Source organism: Zootoca vivipara, chromosome 2 (genome assembly GCF_965207765.1).
Source record: "Zootoca vivipara chromosome 2, rZooViv2.hap1.1, whole genome shotgun sequence".
NCBI lineage: Eukaryota > Metazoa > Chordata > Lepidosauria > Squamata > Lacertidae > Zootoca > Zootoca vivipara.
The window spans coordinates 87,102,541-87,121,922 of NC_142584.1; the positions used below are offsets into that span (position 1 = coordinate 87,102,541).

The 19,382-nt window shown below is 45.6% G+C and overlaps 1 protein-coding gene across 10 annotated transcripts in view; it reads left to right on the plus strand.

Annotated features, from left to right (window-relative positions):
- Window positions 1-18,186: 18,186 nt before the first annotated feature.
- Window positions 18,187-19,382, plus strand: part of RAD18 (RAD18 E3 ubiquitin protein ligase) — a 100,905-nt gene continuing 99,709 nt past the window's right edge. For all 10 annotated transcript variants that reach the window (XM_088662365.1, XM_088662366.1, XM_035106574.3 and 7 more), the window contains exon 1: window positions 18,187-18,295. Coding sequence is in view for 7 of the 10 variants with exons in the window: in XM_035106574.3 (XP_034962465.3) it covers window positions 18,242-18,295 (54 nt within the window). In the remaining 3 variants the exon portion in view is untranslated. The remainder of the gene's footprint in view (window positions 18,296-19,382) is intronic.

The window sequence follows — 19,382 nt, forward strand, 5'->3', positions numbered from 1 at the left end:
GTTGGACAGTGTTCTCGAAGCTATGAACATGAGTTTGACCAAACTGTGGGAGGCAGTGCAAGACAGGAGTGCCTGGTGTGCTATGGTCCATGGGGTCACGAAGAGTCGGACACGACTAAACGACTAAACAACAACAACAAATTAGTCATGTCATATAGATACTTGTATGCAATGTTTGCCTACTTGCCAAAACGGTGTTCATTCATATTGCCAAACAGCAGAATAATTGAATAGTGTGGAGTCTGTAGTATACAAAGCTTCTTACCAGATCTGGTAGATCAGCTTTTGTGGTCCAAAAACCTGTCAGCTGTAGCAGTTCATGGCATCCTATTGATTTCACTGCAGTTGCAAACTTGCAGTTGCTCTCGTAAATTTAGACAGGTCCTGATTGATGCTTCTAATTGACAAAGCTCAGTTACTGAAAAACAGCACAGGGCAGATCAGAGACAGTCAAAGATTTAAAAGCCTACAAGTTTATTGCTGTCAAGCCTCCCGTGGCACACACATTTGATACAGTCCACAATCATTTTCACCGTCAAGCTCATTGTCCTCACCACAGCCTGACCCGTCATCTGTCAGAAAGTCACTGCTTGACATCCTTTCTCTTTATGGTTTCTTATTTTCCTATCCACATCGCTATGAAAACCACATTTGCAGGGCTGGCCAGTCCATTCCCTGGCTTAAGTCTTATACAGCTGTTTGTATGCAATATCTGCTTCCTTGCCACAGGCTTTTACGAATGGCCAATAGTACTTCACATCATCTTTAACCTCTGTTAAAATGCTTGCTCATTCATGCTGATCTCTGCTGAACAGCTGAATAATTGGATAGAGTGCAGCCAGTAGAGCCTAGTGCCAAAAGCAGACTTGGAAGATTTCCAAATGGGCTTGTGTGGCTGTGTTGCTTGCCTACTCCTTCTCAGATACCACACATTCAGCCTCTTTGTACTAAGAATTAAAGAAACATAGAATTTTTGAGTTGGGTCCCATCTAGTCCTCTCCATGGTCAATGCAGGATCTTCAATGGATCTACACCAGGGCCAGCAAATTTCTTTAGCAGCGGGCTGGTCCACTGTCCCTCAGACCTTGTGGCGGGCCGGAGAAGTGGCACCGGGGGGAGGGGAGCTGGAAGAAGAGGCAAGGGGGGCAAGTAGTCCTCCTCCCCAACCCCAGCCGCTGTGCTTGCCTTCCCAGGGCTGCTGCATCTCATGGGTAGGCAGAGTGAGCTCGTCCGTTCCGCTCTCTGGCCCACAGGAGCACCAGGGCGGCAATGGCGATGGTGACGGGAGGAAGAGCCGAGTAGTGGCGGCTCTACCAATGAAACATTTACCTCAGCACGGCGCGGGGACATCTCTGCCAATCAAATGCCGCTGAGGTAAACCAGGCGCGGCGTTTGAGTGGCAGAGCCGCTGCCACTTGGCCTCTTCCTCCCGTTGCCATCACCAGGAATCTTGGCTTCGTGGTGGGTTCCGGCTTTGCAGCACGGGCCGGATTTAGATCCTGGGTGGGCCTGATCCTGCCCGGGGGCCTTAGTTTGCCGACCCCTGATCTACACAGTAGCTTAGCCACTTCAGTTCATGCATTGGTAACCTCACAACCTGACTACTGCTATTCACTCTTCGTGGTGCTATGGGGATCGATCTGGAAGCTGCCACTGGTGAAGAATACTGCGGCCAGGTTGTTGAGGGCAGCAGTTGGTCATGTTCTTATTACACCTGTGCTGAGAGAACTGCACACTGGCCAACGATCAGCCAACAGGCCATGTTCAATGTCATGTTCAATGTCTTGTTCATGAACAGCTCTGGCTAAGGTTGCCTGGAAGACAGCTTGACCCTGTATAGAGTGTAAGATCACTTGGCTCACCTGAGGAGATTCTACTTGGGCCACCACCCTACAGAATACCATAGGTAGGGTTGCCCTATTTCAATAAGTAAAAATCTGGACACAAAAAGTTGCTGAACTCTTTTAGGACAATCGCCGATAGCTGGAGCAGCTCACACCTGAGTCCAGGCCGGACCAGAGCTTGAAATAGAGCTGCCCACACATACATTTTTTAAGAAACCCACACCCAGGATATTTGCTTTAAAATGTAAAATTCCCCCCAGATGGACAAGTAGGACCCCCAAAGAGGATATGGTGGCAACCCTACCATAGGGCAGAGACCCACAAACAGGCCTTTCTTGCTGCTGTCTCAGCAGAGAAATGCTTTACCACAAAGGGGGGCACAGATATGCAGGAAATGTGTGTACTCTAATCGGTATGTTTAAGTGCAAATTTTGAAACAATTATTCCAATTCAAATAGAAATACATACTGTAGAAAACTGTGATCAGGTGATCTGTATGCAGTCTAGCTGCTGATTATTGGTGGACAACTTCCGATAGTTTTTTAAAATCTTTAAATGGGGCTCAACCTGGACAGCTCCTCAGGGCTGTGCTTTGAAATTCTTCGAATAGGGGAATGTCCTGTTTCAAGATTTAAAAATACAGTCTTATTATGGAAAGTTTGTTTTTAATAAGGGAAAAGGGGATTCATATTATTTCTAAACTTGCTCCTAAAAGAAAGGTACAGAAGAAGTTTGTTTCTAAATTAGAAATGAATCTTTAAATGCTTCAGAAAGGCAGTTCATAGATCATCCCTCGTCTAGGAATGTGGGTAGCAGGGATATGTCAGTCCTTGAATGCCAAGTGATGGATTGATTTCTTTTCCAAGGCGGCACACTCATTCATCTTCGGTTGTGATGCCTGAGACAGCCAAGGTCTTGGATGCGATCTGAAGGAGTTAGACCTGGGTTGCACATGTCAGCAGCATAGAAGGAACTGTTTGTGGTTCATTCACAACAAAGAACATGACATACATTTTAGCAATACTGAAACACTGGATGGTAAAAGAGGCTGCTTCATTTGTTACACTTCTTTATCTTTTGCCGCATATCTTTATCTGTAGACTGGAGCTCTGGAACTTGTGGCCAATGGGAAACAAGTACTCAAGTGCTCTCTTTTGTGTGTGACTAACAGCCCAGTTCTACAGATGTTCCTCCAAGTCCAATGGCCTTACTTAATTTCTGTTTGCTTTCAGGGCTGGCTCCACCATGAAGCAACCAACTTCGAGGGGTACCATGCGATGTGGCCATGGCTCCCAACTTCAATGGTTTAATGCAAAGGAGATTAGACAAATTCAAGGAAGGTGAGATTATCAATTGCTACTAGTCATGATGACAAGATGCTACCCCCAGGATCAGAAGCAGTATGAGTACCAGGTAATGGAGGGAACACCTGGTCATATCCTATTTGTAGGATTTCTCTAAGCATCTGGTTGGCCACTGTGCAGAATAGGATGCTAGATTAAATAAGCCTTTGGTCTGATTCAGCAGTACATTATTTTTTGTCAGGGAAGATAGATGGAAGATGGATGAAATGAGTATCTGAATAGCAAGACTTTTCAAAGTAGTGCCACTGATAAATGGCCAGGAAGATTAATTTATAGCTAAGAATTTTTGATGTTTTTAAAAATTATTACTCTGGGTTGGCATCTTTCCAAGAAACCCAATTCTGTGAGCATATATGACTTTCTAAATGCACATGTGCAGCATGCAAATGTGACCCAATGGATCGCCTACAACATTTGTCCGAGTGTATTGGTATTGCTTGCAATGCACAAAATAGCTATGCAAATTAAGGTTTCTATGCCCCCATAATTTCAAGGACCATTTCTTTGAAAAATAATCCCCATTTATGGTATATGCTCACTCTAAAACACGGGTGTCAAGCACAAGGCCCGGGGGCCAAATCCGGCCCGCCAGACCTCGTCATGTGGCCCGCTGAGCGCCCCAGCCAGCGGGACCCAGCAGCGGGACCTTGCTGCTGAAGCGCCGCGCCGACAAAGCGCCGACAAATAGCTGGGGCTGGGGGGGGGGTAGAAAGGCGGCCGGAGCAGCGCTGCGTGGAGCGCCCCGAGCCACAGCAGGAGAAGGAGGAGGCAGCTTGCCGGGTCAGCGCCCGGCAGCGCCGCACGGAGAGTCCCGAGCCATGGCTCGGCGCCTGGATACTGCTGCTGCTGCTGCTGCTGAAGCACAGACAAAGCACCCAGCAGTGCCGCATGGAGGAGGAGGAGGATTCAAAGTGCTACAGAGCACTGCTGCGTCCCAGAGGCTCGGGACTCTCCACACGGTGCTGCCGGGCACCGACCCAGCAAGCCGCTGCCTCCTCCTCCTCTTGCCTCCTGAACGTGAGCTCAGCAGCGGCTCAGCCTCACGAACGTGCAACTCTGAGGCTTTACGCACTTCTCCTAAAACGGACACCCGCTGCCTCACGCTGCACGGGAAATGCTTTTTGCCCCTGGGTCCCTTCGCGCTCTTTTCTGGTGCTGAATCAAGGCGGTGACCCCCCCTCCCTTTCTTTCTTCCTCTCTCTTGTTCTTATTCTTTCTTTCCCTCTCCTTCCTTCCTTCTTTATCTCTGTCTTCTCTCCCTCTTTCTTTTTCTTTCCTTCTTTATTCCTTCTTTCCTACTCTTATTTCTCTCACCTCTTTCCTTCCTCTCTCCCTCCTTGCTCCCTCTTTTCTTTCTTTCTTTCTTCTTGACTTCCTTCCTTTCTTCCTCTCCCTCATTCTTATTCTTTCTTTCCCTCTACTTCCTTCCTTCTTTCTCCCTTTCCGTCTTCTCTCCCTCTTTCTTTTTCTTTCCTTCTTTATTCCCTTCCTTATTTCCTACTCTTCTTTCTCTCCCCTCTTTCCTCCCTTCCTCCCTCCCCTCCCCTCCCTCTCCCTCTCCTCAGAAACATAGGATGCTGCTTTATACTTCTGGCCCTTAAACCCTGGAACCAGGAGAGCAGCTCCAGTGAGTCAACCTCAGCCAGTCCCTTTGGTGAAGGGTGGTGGCTCACTGGCAGAACATCTGTCCTGCATGCAGAAGGACCTCAGCATCTCCAGGTACCAGTAGCTCTGCAAAGCTCCTGCATGAAACCCTAGCGAGCCTCCACCACCCAGTGCAGTTACCAAAAATCATTTTTCAATAAATTGTACAATAATTGTACATTTGAATATCTACTTGCCATTATTCTGACTATGTTTCTGCTTTCAGAGCTAGTTATTACTTACATTATTACACAAAACAGTAATAATTGAATGCAGTGACAATAATTTATGATAATAAAGAGTGGACACATAGTCCTACAGATACAACCGGCCCTTTGAGGGTGACCAAACTGCTGATGCGGCCCCCGATGAATTTGAGTTTTACATCCCTGCTCTAAAAGGAGGGTGTGTAAGTGGGCTGCTATTTAATCCTATAGTTGTATTATGTTTTGTAATATATTTTGCATTCTATTTTTGAACTCTGACTCTGAAAATATGTAAGTGAAAATTGGTGGCTATGTTTCAAATGAGTGCTTAATGCAACATTGATTAATAAAATATTGGTTAACGCATTGCTCTTTTGTAATGGAGACATTACAAAAATAAACAAATAAACAAAGTATTTGCCCTGGGGGGGGGAGGCGGGAAGCCATTTGGCAGGGCTGGATCAAGGCATTTTGCTGCCTGAATTAAAGGTCAAGATGGCTCCCCCTACCATGGCATGTACTTTAAGCTCACTAGACTAGCAATTTAATTTATTTCCATGCCGGCGATGGGATAGCCACGTGCAGGCACTTGAGAGAAGTAGGCTGGCATAGGGCAAGCCATGTGGTACACACCACTCTGTCCTCTCAACATCGTAGTGCTGCTCTACTCCTAGCATTTGCCAGCTGAGGCAGCCACCTCACTCTACCTAATGGTAGGGCTGGCTCTGCCGTTAGGTCTCTGCATCAGGCAGCAAAATGTCTTGGGCTAGCTACACATGCAGTTGAATACAGTTTATTACAGGGCACAAAGAAACCAGTTGGCTTATGTCACAGTGGCCGGAGTGGGCTACTTCAGAGTAACGACGCTACGCAGCTCTGCATTTTATTCTTTTATTGGTGCTGCGTATTTACAGTGCTGAAGTCATTGCTATTTACACGGAGTGATGTGGTCAGTCGGTTCCAGAACCTCCGAATGGCTTTTGGCGCGTCTTTCTCCAACACAAAAGCTTTGGCAGACCCATCCTCTTTCCCCTCCTCTTTCTGCGTAATTCCGGAGTTGGGGGGATGGGTCTCCCCCCCTTATTCGCCCCTTCCTGTCCCACCTGGGACCCTGGCTCCTCTACCTTGCCTGAGCCTCGGACACGACTTCCTGCTTCCCCATTGGAATCGGAACTCTCTCTGCTTTCCCCTGTGCTCGGGGATGGGCTTGAACTCAGGAGGGGAGGGACTTCGCGATATCCCCTGTCCCTCACAGCTTATCAATAGAATCCATTAAAAAAACCCACAGAACAACAACTCTATAATTTTCCTGGCAGCCTCGCCTCGCCTCTCATATGGTAACATTTATGGGTTTTTTTTTAGTTCATTGAAATTGTTTACACCCATTTTTGTCCAATATCAGATTTGCTACTCATACAATAAGCTATCTGGAACTTTTCTGCACTTCTGGAAAATCCTGTGCTCTGTGACATCGTGAATTAACCTGAGCCAAAATTTAAGTTGCCTAAATGATCATTAGCACCTCCAACATGTGTGTCTAGACGATGTTGTTTATAAGATCTGACACTTCCTCCAGGCATCCACAAGTACATCCCTGTACTGATAACTCTGGAAAGAACTGGTTTTTTGCAGCCCATTTGTAGTATGTGAATTAATCTTAACTGTCAACGTTTATAATAAATGCTGATAGAAACTGTCTGCACCATCTTATACAAAACGGCCTAAGGCAAACAGCACTTAACTGCTGCTGGGTGTTTGAGTAATAACTTGCAATGCAATCCTTCCAGAAGGAAGCTCTATTGACGTCAATGGGACTTACTCCCAGATAAGGGTGAAGTTGTATGGGCACATCTAGGAGTAAACCACTAGTAAACAGCCACTGTAAGTATGAGCATTGTACCCCTTTAAAATGAAGCTGTAAAATAATTATTATGTGGTTCAGGTTTAAGGGAATTTATAGCAATGCATTACTTCAATGTGTATACAAACATTCACAAAAAAAACCCCCAGCCTGGAACAAAATGTTGCAGTGCAGAGTGGAAGCTCTATCCATCCGGTCACACCCCTTCCATTCAACTCCAGTCCCTGCAACAGACACTTAGCATTCTGTGGCTACTACTCAGTGATTCTTAAAGTAAACCCTACACAAATCTGGAGTCGAGTCTCTAAAACGGTTGGATGACGCCTTGTACACAACTCCAGCAGCCAAGCTGGTGCCAAATGTATTGATCTGCTTTCCTTTAGACCACAGCAGTGAGGCCGAGAGGGAGTCTTGACATTTGGGCAGCCTAGGACCTCTATACACACTGCCCAGGCTTGTGCAAGGAGTGTGGTGGAGTCAGGGCCGGCTCTAGGTAGACCCCCGGTGGCGCAGTGCGCCAGGGCGCCGGGCCGGTAGGAGACCATGCTGCGCCCTGCGAGGGCGGGGGCGCCGGAGCGATCTCCGCCCCTCAGCACCAGGGCGCGCGACCTGCTTGAGAATGCCCTGGGTGGAGTCTCCTTCTTTGGAGGTCTTTAAGCAGAGGCTTGACAGGCATATGTCAAGAATGCTTTGATGGTGTTTCCTGCTTGGCAGGGGCTTGGACTGGATGGCCCTTGTGTTCTCTTCCAACTCTATGATTCTATGATTCTATGTGCTACTAACGCAACAAAAACAACACGAGAGGCAACACTTATGAGTTACTACTCTCTGCGGCCACAGCAGGCGCTGTGATTCTCCAGTAGTTTGACATCACTCCTGGAGGAGCTCTCCATTGTCTCTCAAGACAGACAGATACCAACAATTAAGGGCCACCCTTAGGCCATTAAGTCACTAAAAAGCTGGCCTGGCCACTTAACCAACTGAATCCATCATTAGATTTTAGCTCTTGTGGATCCAGGAACCCAGAAATTAGAAGAGACTCAGGCATCATACAGGCTAACCCCTCCCAAACTTACAACATGATGCAAGATTATCAACAGGAATATGAATCTTGCACTTTGACGCTGCTTAGACATGCAAAAAATAGCTTCTATAGTAATACAATTCACGTGACTGTTTCTAGATGACAGAACTTAATTGCAAAGCAATGGTTCATATCATATAGTATTCAAAATGAGATTATGCTATTTGCCTTGTGGAATGGCTATAACGAAGGGTAAATATTACAAAATAGAGAGGGGGAACTACAGATTAAAGGCCGGGCTATTACATTTTAGTATTATTCTCCCCCACCTCCTTCTAGAAGCTGTAGTTTATAACATCTCTGGAACACCCTCTGATGTAAAAAGAGATTACTTGTCTGATGCAATCATTTCTTTTTCACAAATGTGTCCAATAAGCTCTCTTATGAAAGATGTGGATTTTACTGCTGGTAGAATCTTGTCACTTTACCTATCTACTTGCAGGGCAAACATTAATACTTTGCTTTTTTGTTATTGCTGTTTGGGTGCAGTATAGGGGAAGAAAGGAACGGAAGGCTTGCTATATTCTGGGAAATGCAATGCAATGCTAAAAACATCAATAAATTTCACAGCAAAAACACCAAAATTTATATTCAGAAATGCAGCACTGAAGAGAGGTATTTTCCATATAAAAGAAGTTAATCACTGAAGGTCATATTATCTAAAATTAAATTCTTACTGTGAATGCAAGAACACATTCTGAATGAAAATGAAAACTGTTTCAATATGATATGGCACAAAAAAACCACATTTATTATAATATGGTAATATTTACTTCAACCAAAAACATATTCTCTTAAAAACATATTCTATTTATCTGGGAAGAAGTAGCAGAATCTTATAAGACACAAGCTCATGCTCAAAGCAACGGTGGCGGTTGGGGATTCCTTCCTCTCCTGCTCTCCGCTGGGTGCTGGGGGAATCTCAGAAATACTCCAAAAGCAGCAGAGAAGTCTTACTGCTCTCCAAGCATCTCAGAAGTCCGCACTTTTTTGCATGCTCAGGAGAAGCACACCAATGTTTCCTGATGCTTCCCTCACCAGATCAAAAGACATGCTCACTTGTGGTGAGCAAGGCAAGTGCATCTGTGGAGCATGATCAAGACGTACAGCGCTTCGTGGTTCTCCCTCTTTTCCCAATGTGATCTACCCCTTAACTTCCCCAAATATTCAACTCCTCCTCTGTTGTGCAGACAGACCTTCTGGTCATTAGATGTGTAGGAGTCAGTTGGCCCATAACCTGTTAAATTTGGGCCCACCATCCATTGTTGATACTACACTACACTTCGACTGTTGTGATCAGCAGAGTATGGACAACTCCAGCAGAGACTTCAAGCACATCAGAGTTTTCCTGCTTTCCAGTAGTCACCCTTTTCCAGAGTCCCCAGTTAAGACACCTCCTTTCCCACTCAGCTCACTTCGAAGTAGGCGTTGCCTCATGGCACAAGACGAGCGTAAGCACACCAGCGACATAAATTTTAGGAGATGCTGGTACATCACGAACTAATCTACGGCAATGAAATTCTCCGGTCTTAGAAATAAACCTTGTAAAGATACAAGCTTACAGAGAGATCCACTAGCACTTTACCATGCTAGCTCACCATGCTATACCAAACCATATAGCATGTTACTGCCAGCCTCGCCACAGATACCTTGCACTGAGCAAAAACTTTCCTCTCAGTGAATAAAAAGGTAAAGGTAAAGGGACCCCTGACCATTAGGTCCAGTCGTGACCGACTCTGGGGTTGCGCGCTCATCTCGCATTATTGGCCGAGGGAGCCGGTGTATAGCTTCCAGGTCATGTGGCCAGCATGACAAAGCCGCTTCTGGCAAACCAGAGCAGCACATGGAAACGCCGTTTACCTTCCCGCTGTAGCGGTTCCTATTTATCTACTTGCATTTTGACGTGCTTTCGAACTGCTAGGTTGGCAGGAGCTGGGACCAAGCAACGGGAGCTCACCCCATCACAGGGATTCGAACCGTCGACCTTCTGATCAGCAAGCCCTAGGCTCAGTGGTTTAACCACAGCGCCCCCAATGCTGCTGAAACAGACCTTGGCTTTATACCTGCCACTGCACATACCACATTTCTTAAAGAAAGGGAGGGAGGGAGAGTCGTCCTTCAAGCATTTAGCCTTGGGCTGTTTCCTGTGCAGGTGGGTCTTTCTCTAAACAAAATCCAGCCATGTGGGCTCCTCAAGACATGGCCCAAGCACTTAGTGCAAATCCGCCCATTTTTCCAAATTACGCCAACACTGCTCTGCCCTGTTTCTTCACCTCTAAAATGCTCCTCCACCTCTCTGTGCTTCTCCTGTCCATCCATGTGCCGTATTTCCATTTCGCTCATCCTCCCTGAAATCCTTACAAAGCTCTCCCTCCTACCAAGAATGTATTTTTCCTACACAGTCCCTGTGTAGACACAAACCTCTGGCCATCGTTCATTCTGAATGCCCCCTTGCTTTTATGTAATCCCACTAGCCAGGTGAGGGAGCTGACCAAGGGCAAGTTTAGTCAGAATTAGGTAGGCTTTTCTGAATGCAATAGGTTACACCTTGGCGAGAGAGCCTAGGATCTGGGCTTACAATCCTTGTTTCCAGCACTCTAGGACACATGGCATGTAGACTCATTACCATACTGTTTATGCCTTCGCATGTGTCAGTAGAGAAATGCTCCTTTTTTGTTTTCACCATTACTGCTGAGTGGACACCATGTGTCTCGCCCTGTGGATCTGCTGGCCATACATGCAGTCAACATGCAAGTTCTGTGTGAACAAGTACACCGTGTACAATGTCTAATAAAAGCAAAGTATGCTAAATGCTTAATGGCAGGGTGGATTCTGACTGTAATGACACAACAATTAAGACTAAGAGAGGTGCTCAGAATGCAACGGTCAGGGGCAATTATTGCTATTAGCTATACAGAGCCATTTTGGCCAAAGTGCAATGCCTATTAACAACACAGTAGGCTTGTGTTCTTCAAACTAGTGTGCCCTTTAAACCTTGGGGGCACCACAGCAGTTTACCAGGCAGAAACAATTGGGAACGAAGGAACAGCCTGTGGTGGATGTTCAGCCTGTATATAACATTATGGTGCATTTGGAAATAAATTGAATGGCCGCTTAAGATGACCTTAGAAGTCCCTGAATGTGATTCAGAAAAGCAGGCGAGTCTGTGCCAAGATGGTGAAAATTGCTTCTGTACCATTCAGAATAAAGGGAATGGAAAAACACTGAGCAGATAACACTGCCAAGGTCACAAGGAAGGTGGCTTGTCAGAATGTCAGGGTTTTCTTCTTTCTTGTCCTGCACTTGCCACTGTAATCGATTTAAGGTTTACAGGATAGGTTGGAAATGTCATTAGAAGTGCTGTAAAAATTTGATCTCCCATTCGATGGGAACACATCCAGAGTGTGAGGCTCCTATAAATAATGACCACATGTTTGTAGTTCCCTTTGCACCCTGGAGAGGAATACAAATGCGAGTTTAATAAACTATCTACAGATGCCTGGTTGATAGCAGAATCCCCCAAAGCCTCAGGGCCGGTGCTAGGGTTTTTTGTGCCCTAGGCGAGATCACCTTCTGGCACCCCCCCCCCCCGGGCGTTTGCCTCCTCCCTGCAGGCCTGGCCCAGCCTTCACCCCCTTCCCTTCCCAGCGCCTCTCCCGCTTACCTGCGACGTCAACAGCTGGGTTGCTCTGGCCACCCTCGGGCTTTAGCCACGGACCCCCGGGTGCAACAGCAGCTGCTCCCGCCTGTCCAAGAAGTAGAGCGCGGCAATGGTGCCTGGAACCAAAGGCCTGGCTCTGGCGCAGGCGCGCCGCGGGAAGGGGCTGCTCTCGCCCCACATGTCCTCCACATGCTGCTGCCCTCGGCGCTCCGGGCACACCTGGGCTACACCGGCACCGCTGCTGCCACCCACCCTGAACATGGGTAGGTGGCATTGGGGCACAGCGGCCGCGCGGCAGAGCGAGTCCTGCAAAGCCAGCAGCGCTCCCCGTCGTGCCAGCGCCCCCTCCATTTTGGCGCCCATGGCAACTGCCTAGTTTGCCTTAATGGACGCACCGGCCCTGCAAAGCCTACAAAGAAGTACATACTGTGAAAGGGAAGCTCTGGTTTTGTACAACTGTCTATAAATTGAGCTGGGTGGGAAATCCTACTGTAATTGGACTTATTTATATGGATTGAATGATATCTTTGGAAAGTAAAACAAAAACCCAAACAAGATGAATGGAAGAGGGCAAATAAATGATGCGCATGACTTTCAGCACATTCAAAGCACTTCACATAAATTATATTCAGCTAAAGTTCTATTAGATAGGTTAGTATTATTGCTACCTTAATATTTCAGATTTGATACTTATTGCCTCCTTCCTCAACAATTCACTTGCCTGCAGCAATATATTAATGTAAGAAAGGCAACACATCTCTGAGCATCCTGTGGCTGCAATAACTGGTAGTTTGCTAAAAGAATGAAATCCACCTCAAATTCACTAAACATGAATTACAGTCAAGCTGTTTATAAACGTTAGGAAATAACTAAAGATGCAGTGTGGTTGCCAACGTATGAACTTTCTTTTATAATGAGGGATAGTCCTTATTCCTGAATATCGTTCACAACACTGTCATTTCACATAAACTTGCGGTATAACGAATGCTACAGAAACACACCCACCCCACCTGCCACCACCCCAAACCCCTCCTTTCTGAAATTTTTTCTGTCAACGTTTACTCAGAACTACTCACAGATGAGAGTATCTTGCAGGATGGAAAAACTTCCATTTGTATGTTAATGGTGTAAACCGTAGAAGGGACGCGGGTGGTGCTGTGGTCTAAACCACTGAGTCGCTTAGGCTTGCCAATCAGAAGGTTGGCGGTTCGAATCCCCATGACGGGGTGAGTTCCCGTTGCTCAGTCCCAGCTCCTGCAAACCTAGCAGTTCGAAAGCATGCAAAAAAAAAAAAAAAGTGCCAGTAGATAAATAGGTACCGCTCCGGTGGGAAGGTAAATGGCGCTGCTCTGGTTTTGCCAGAAGCGGCTTAGTCATGCTGGCCGCATGACCTGGACAAACTGTCTGCGGACAAATGCCAGCTCCCTCGGCCTCTAAAACGAGATGAGTGCCACAACCCCAGAGTCGTCTGCGACTGGACTTAACTGTCAGGGGTCCTTTACCTTTACCTTTTAGTGTAAACCATATAATATGTTGGGAGCCTAGAAAGCAGGGCGATTTCCTGATGACCACACCTTACCAGGAGTATCTGCCCTAGAGGGTGGGCGGGATGTTGGGTGGGCAGAATGGAGATATTACTGTTTATAAAAACCCACAATACCTACATTTTAGTTATGCAAATATTCAGATTCCCATTATGGTTAAGTATCTGTGCTGCTGGGGTACTCTTAGTTGAAATACAACATGTCTAACTAAATTCATCAAATAGCACACTATATACATGAATGACCTGGGGAAAGTCCTTTGGAATTCAACAACAGAGTTATAAAAGGGAAGTTTGGAAAAAATATAGTTTGCACTTAATTTGTTTTAAAAGAACACTGTTTTAAAGCTTCCTTGTGGATAAGGCATGTCAGGTCATATACCTATAATAAGACTCCTGCTTACCCACAGAATGGATATACTGTTATCTCCTAACTGCTGAACTGAGAGACCTGCTGGGTTGTTGCTGTCACACCCTGGCAAAATGAAAAAAGCATTTTCAGATTAAAAATGATGCAGCCAAGAACTCATGGAAGTGTAAATTACAAAAACTTATTTTGTTATACTGGGTCCTACCACACCACAACTTCACAAGAAACGGCTGAACTTTAGAGAGACCTTTTTCCTGCTTCTTCTTCTTCTTTGGCGATCACTTGTAGCTGAGTTAGATTGTCTTCCATAAACACGGTTTTAACAATGAGTCCGTAAGTGACTGTGGAGGCCAATTCTGGATCCACACTTCTTTCCACAGTGGGGACATTGGTTTCCAGGTGGGAGTTGATCACGGTGTGGATTTGCCAAGCGTGCCTTCCTCTTAGCATGTTTCTCCCTTTTGTCCTGAGTTGAAGATTCGGAGTGATTCGGAATTCTGGGTCATTGCGGAAAGAATAGGCCCTGGATAGAAGAAAAATGGAAGTGAGAAGTGGATTTTGATATATGATTCCAATAAAGCAGCAGTAACTGACCTATTGAGAGTGTTTAGAATTTACAAATGCATTATAGGTACTGTGGCCTTTGGACTATGTAAGATGCATTTTGTTCAATAATTTTTGTACCTTTGGAATGTGTTGTGTGCTATTGGTCAGCTAATTCTGCCCCATTGACCCAGAGCAACCAGGAGCCCTAGACTTGTCCTCAATGGAGAATTTCAGAAAGTCTTCTTACTCCTTGCCTTTGTGTGTGTGTACAGCGTATAGGCTTTGTACCCATTGCATCCTGAGTCTCCCTAGACATACAGTCTCCGTGGCTTTGCTCAGCCTCAAAGGTTCAGTCCAGTTAAATCAAACATAGAGAAACTGTGACATAATTCAACACAAATGGTTTCTTTGTCTTCTCATTGCTGAGAGATAGTTTAGACTGTATTTTCAGATCTGTCCTGACATCTCTTAAAAGTACCAGCCAACAGAGAAATAAAATTGAAGTGGAAGTGATAAACAGCATCCTTTTAAATAAAACTTTTCAAGGGCCTTTTTTGTAAATTGCATTGACAGGCAGTGTCCAATAGGCAGAGTGGAAAACCATTAATTGGCTTCATTTTTATCTGCTGTTGCACTTTGAGTTTAAACTAATATTGTTATGTAAAAGTGTTGAAAGTTCCCAGACAGACATAGAAAATGAAAGAGGGGTGCGGTGTATTCTGAGTATACAAATGCCGAGGCATTAATAGAATCTTACACAATCTGAGCAATTAGTTCCGGTTCAAGGCATGTCGCTTAGTGTATGGCTTCTGCTAGCCACCCTCTGGGGGAAAGTTCCAGTCTCTCACTCATATTTCATATCTCCTTCCAAACCTCAATAGTGCTCTCATCAGGTATTGTTTTCATGTCCGCTTCATCTTCACAGTGTCAACATGACTTTCTAACAAGAACATTTAACGGAACTCCCAAAGACTTATGGCAGGATGTGGATGAGTCAGCAAAGGTGGAATATTTATTTAGAAACAATTTGGTGAAATAGACCCAGTGAACAAAAACACACCACTTAAAACTGGAAACTGAACAAGGTCACTTTCACCACTGTCCGTATAATTATGTTGTTGTTGTTGTTGTTGTTGTTGTTTAGTCGTTTAGTCACGTCCGACTCTTCGTGACCCCATGGACCATAGCACGCCAGGCACTCCTGTCTTGCACTGCCTCCCACAGTTTGGTCAAACTCATGTTCGTAGCTTCGAGAACACTGTCCAACCATCTCGTCCTCTGTCGTCCCCTTCTCCTAGTGCCCTCAATCTTTCCCAACATCAGGGTCTTTTCCAAGGATTCTTCTCTTCTCGTGAGGTGGCCAAAGTATTGGAACCTCAGCTTCAGGATCTGTCCTTCCAGTGAGCACTCAGGGCTGATTTCCTTAAGAATGGATAGGTTTGATCTTCTTGCAGTCCATGGGACTCTCAAGAGTCTCCTCCGGCACCATAATTCAAAAGCATCAATTCTTCGGCGACCAGCCTTCTTTATGGTCCAGCTCTCATAATGGACTATAGAGCTGGACCGTATAATTATAAGCAAACATAAACAGTAAGCAATGTTAAAGACGAGAAGACAGCACGTATTGAATAATATATTTTGTACGCTTTTTTAAAAAAAATAAAAAAGCACAAGCAAATATAGGGTAGAGACTACTGAACACTTGTATTTGAAGTTCCACAGCTGTTTTCATCACCATAAAGCTTTATTCTGGAGTCTTACGGAAACCCATGTTGGTGTCTCATGAACTCCCAATTCAGCATCCCCTCCCCTTTTCTGGTCCTGCAATGGTTGCAAAACTTTAAATAATTTACAAGTGCCTGTCCTTCAATACTCCCAAACCAGCTGCATTGTTTCAAGCATATATAGATGTTTCTCATCATTGCTAAGTCACTGCTCTCCATCATCTGGGATACAGGAAAGAACCTTCATGCCCAAAGGCTTCCAGGCAGCTTTGATCATAGTGTGTGATTTCTGAGCACAATTCAAAGTGTTGGTGCTGACCTTTAAAGCCCTAAATGGCCTCAGCTCAGTATACCTGAAGGAGCGTCTCTACCCCCATTGTTCAGCCCAGACACTGAGGTCCAGCACCGAGGGCCTTCTGGCGGTTCCCTCCCTGCGAGAAGTGAGGTTACAGGGAACCAGGTAGAGGGCCTTTTCGGTAGTTCCACCCTGCGGAACGCCCTCCCATCAGATGTCAAGGAAATAAACAACTATCTGACTTTTGGAAGACCAGATGTCTTCCAAGGCAGCCCTGTTTAGGGAAGTTTTTAATGTTTGAAGTTTTATTCTGTTTTTAGTCCTCTGTTGGGAGCCACCCAGAGTGGCTGGGGAAACCCAGCCAGATGGGTGGGGTATAAAACAGCAGCAGCAGCAACAGCAGCAGCAACAGCAGCAGCAATTCCCTATAACAGCTCCTGTAGGGGAAAGGGAAACCTAGCATGCTCCAGATGTACCATCATCCTTGACCATTCAGCATAGTGGCTGGGTCCAATGGGAGCGGGAGTCAAACAATACCACAAGGATCACAAATTCCCCACCCGTGCTATTGCTGAGTGCACTGCTAGATTACTTTCTGTGTACAGTGGAACCTCGGTTTACGAACACCTCGGTTTACGAACGCCACGGACCCATCTGGAACGGATTAATTCACTTTCCATTACTTTCAATGGGAAAGTTCGCTTCAGTTTATGAACACTTCAGTTTATGAACAGACTTCCGGAACCAATTCTACCCATGCTTCGGGTTAAGTACGCTTCAGGTTGAGTACTCCACAGACCCATCTGGAACGGATTAATCCACTTTCCATTACTTTCAATGGGAAAGTTCGCTTCAGTTTATGAACGCTTCAGTTTATGAACAGACTTCCAGAACCAATTGTGTTCATAAACCGAGGTACCACTGTACTGTATATAGGAGGCTGTGACTGGGAGGAGTTCTCCAGAGAAACCTTGGAGAGCGTCTCTCAGTCAGTGCTGACAAATACTGAGCTAGCTAGCCAGACGGATCAATGGATCAATAGCTCAGCGGTTCCCAAAGTGGGCGGCAGGATTGCCTAAGGAGGCGCCGGAGCTGTAAATGGCTATCAAAGTAAGGTTAGCAGACGTCCCCGTTTCCGGGACAGTCCCCGAATTTACAAATCAGTCCCCTGACAAAATCCATCTATTTAGTAGGAAGTTGAAAAGTGCCCCCAAATTCATTGCATTGAAAAAAAAAACTTGTAACCTTATATCAAAATCTTTGTAAAGCTGGTATCTTTGGATCACGTTCATCAGTTTTGTAGATTTAATGAAGCTAAATAGTTTTATTTGGATTTGGAATAAATGTGCAAATAAATTGGTGATGCTTTGAATTGTGTTGTGTTATTATCTTCCCCAGTGGGTCACACAAACTGCTATTCTGGGTAATACTTCTTTTGTAGGTAGGTTTGGGGGGTGGGGGACTGGGAATTAGTTTATGGGACCAAGGAGGAGGGGTGGCCCGAAAAAGGTTGGGAACAACCACGGCTCTAGCTTTTCAGAAGGCAGATCCCTACGTTTCCAACAGGAAATCAAGCAGAACTGGAAGCCACCTCCGTTCCCATAGTATGAATAGAGTGGCTGGGGAAACCCAGCCAGATGGGTGGGGTGTAAATAAATACAGTACATTATTATTATTATTATGAACATACACATGTCTATGTACAGTAAGCCCTTGAATACAAGACTTTTGAGTCCCCACATCTCTTCCAGGTGGGAAACCAGGTGGCTGCAGGCTGACGTGGCAGGAAATTCATTTCCCAAACACGCTCATCATCAGCCTGCCTGCTTCACTAGCGAACAGCGGTGTAGTAAGCGGAGTCAATTGCTCTCCCTTCCATAACCGCTACCGGCCCGCTGCAAGGGAATTAGCATGGAGCGCGATTTGCCTCCTCCGCTGCCTGAAGAAAGACGGGAGTGGGAAAAAAACTACATTACCCATGAGCCTCGGCGCCGGAAACGAGTGCGTCGCGTCCCGCACGCTCCGGAAGGCGGAGAGCGCGGGTGATTCGGAGTTTGGGAGGCGAGAAGGGCGGAGTTCAGGCACCGACAGGGGAAATCATGTCTGTCCCGGCGGCTGAGTCTCCGTGGCCTCAGCCTCTCCAGCCGCTGAGAGTAAGTAAGGGCGCAGAAGGGACAGCAAGCGGCGGGGAAGAACCTGCCCGCGATGCCGGAAGGGCCGTTATCCCTAACGCAAGCGCGGCAATAAATGCCTAAGAGCGCTTCTGAGCATGTGCTGAGTGCCTGCCACGGAAGAACCGTCCTCAGCTCCGTGTGGGGGGGTGGGGGGTGGGGGTGGAATGGCTGCTGGAGCGAAATCAAGGTTCCTCCACTCAGGAAGCTGGGGCCTTCAGGTCGCTTCTCGAAAGGCTCGCCTTGGAGACGAAGCTTCTCAGGGGCGGCGGCGGCAGAGGGGGCCACACTTAAAGCTTCCACTTTAAAGGGCATCTTTCTTGAAAGGGTGCTGTCTGAGGTCCTCGCATCCTCTGCCGCTCTTGAGTGGTTATACAGTATATATATATATATATATATATATATATATATATATATATATATATATAAGCCGAACCAGCTGTAGCTTAGGGCCCCAGTCTTAGGGGCCCCCAAAAAAATTAAAGGGAAAAAACCTGGATGTACATTTCCAAAATATAAGATAATAAACAAATAAAATAAAACCTACATACAGCAACAGTGTTTTGTGTTGTGTAAGCTCCTATGATGTAAGTAATGGGCCCTGCCTGCTCCCTAAAATATCACTGGTTTGCTCATTTCTCTATATAGGGTGCCTACATTCTGCTATTTATAATTATAAGTAGTTTGCATCATATATTTACACCTGTTATTATTTCATGTTATAGCAAGTTTCTAGGGACTAGATTATGAGTCTTTGTAAATTGTGTTTCTAAATGAACTTTTGTTATTGCCAAATGCCAATGTGTTTGCATTATTTTGTTATGAATTATTATTTATGAATTATTTTGTTAGAGCTTAATAATTATTTCACTATTAATATACTTCTTCTTAATTGCATTTCACTACTGACATACTTACTAATTGTATTGCAGTTCAACAATTACTTTGATGAAATACATATTTTGTTATGTGCAAATGGCTTTAGATACCTAATGGGCCATAAATTACCATATAGCATATATTCAACACAAAGAACAGCAACAATTTGTTGTTGACAAAGGACAGCTGG